Source organism: Nicotiana attenuata, unplaced genomic scaffold (assembly GCF_001879085.1).
Source record: "Nicotiana attenuata strain UT unplaced genomic scaffold, NIATTr2, whole genome shotgun sequence".
In the NCBI taxonomy this organism is placed as follows: domain Eukaryota; kingdom Viridiplantae; phylum Streptophyta; class Magnoliopsida; order Solanales; family Solanaceae; genus Nicotiana; species Nicotiana attenuata.
The window spans coordinates 7,135-8,867 of record NW_017682108.1 but is presented as its reverse complement, the minus strand read 5'-3'; the positions used below and the strand labels follow the sequence as shown (position 1 = coordinate 8,867).

General features: G+C 40.3%; 1 protein-coding gene across 1 annotated transcript; it reads left to right on the top strand.

Moving 5' to 3' along the window:
- Nucleotides 1-287: 287 nt before the first annotated feature.
- On the top strand, nt 288-1,298 carry LOC109221986 (uncharacterized mitochondrial protein AtMg00810-like). The gene has a single exon (XM_019386406.1). It carries the CDS (start codon nt 288-290, stop codon nt 1,296-1,298), a length of 1,011 nt encoding a protein of 336 aa, XP_019241951.1.
- Nucleotides 1,299-1,733: the final 435 nt, after the last annotated feature.

Here is a 1,733-nt window from a genome sequence, read left to right as displayed (position 1 = left end):
ATCCTTTTCTTTTACTACTTCTACACCCATACTTCATTATAATTCCCTTAATGCGCTAAGTTCTAACTGTCAACACTTGATGGACATTGCCTCACATGAATGTGAACCTAGTTCTTTTGAGGAAGCTGTTGTGAAACCTGCTTGACAAGCAGCAATGAATCAAGAATTCCAAGCATTATATGCAAATAAGACTTGGGATTTAGTTCATCTTCCGGTTGGAAAGAAGGCAATAGGGTGTAAGGGTGTATAAAATCAAACATAAAGCAGATGGAAACATAGAAAGGTTTATGGCAAGATTAGTGGTGAAGGGTTACACACAGCGGGCTGGGATAGATTATATAGAGACCTTCTCACCAGTAGTGAAGATGACAACTGTGAGAGCTTTGATTACAACAGCAGTCAAGAAAGGATGGCAAGTTTTACAGTTGGATGTCAAAAATGCATTCCTCCACGGAGATCTCCATGAAAAGGTGTACATGGAGGTGCCACCAAGGCTGGTTGTGGAGAGGCCAGGTTTAGTGTGCAAATTAAACAAGTCCTTGTATGGGCTCAAACAAGCAAGCAGACAGTGGTATCAGAAATTAACTGAAGAATTATGTTCTAGGGGGTATACTCATCCAATGCTTGACTACTCCCTGTTTTATAAGAAGGTTAAAGGATCAGTAGTGTTTGTGGATGTCTATGTAGATGATGTCCTTATCACATATACTCACTTGCAAGAGATTGAGTCTTTGAAGAACTTTCTGCACAACACATTCAAGATAAAAAACCTGGGGAGGCTTCACTACTTCCTAGGCTTAGAGGTCCAATACACAGACAAAGTTGTGTTGATGTCACAGAAGAAGTTCACTATGGATCTTTTGAAAGAATTTGGATGTATAGATTGTCCTCCTATGAATTCTCCTCTAGATTCATCTGTGAAGCTGAAAGCTGATGAACGAGCCTTATTAACAGACCCTTCCTACTACAGGAAGCTAATTGGGAATCTCAACTTCCTCACTAACACTAGGCTCGATATTGCTTATAGTGTACAACATCTTAGTCAGTTCGTGCAAAGTCCCAAGGAGCCACATTTGAAGGTTGCATATCATGTCCTAAGGTACTTGAAAGGTGACCCAACCTTGGGAATTTTTCTTACTAATGATGCAGACTACACAGTGAAAGCCTTCTGTGATTCAGATTGGGCAAGTTGTCCCCAATCCAGAAAATTAGTCAGTGGATACATTGTATTACTTGGGGATAGTCCTATTAGTTGGAAATCTAAGAAGCAGTCCACCATTTCTTTATCCTCTGCATAAGCTGAGTATAGGTCAGCTAGGATGGTTGTTGGAGAGCTTGTTTGGCTTGCCAGGCTTCTTACTGAGCTAACTGTTACTCTATCCTTGCTTATTCCTATATTCTGCGACAGCCAAGCTGCCCTACACATAGCAAGGAATCCCGTGTTTCACGAGCGTACGAAATACATTGAAGTGGACTGCCACTTTATACGAGACCTGTTGCAGGAAGGATTGATTTCTTTACACCGCATTTCCACTAATAACCAATTAGCCGACGTTTTTACCAAGTCCTTGACAGGGATCAAATATTCCACACTCCTTGGCAAGTTGGCAGTGAGATTACTCATTGTATTGTATTTATTATTTTATTCATTTCTTACAATGTAGTTAGTGGAATAGTTAGTGAGCTTTCAAATGGTAAGTGACAGATGTCATTAGTTAGTTGGTTAGTCTAGT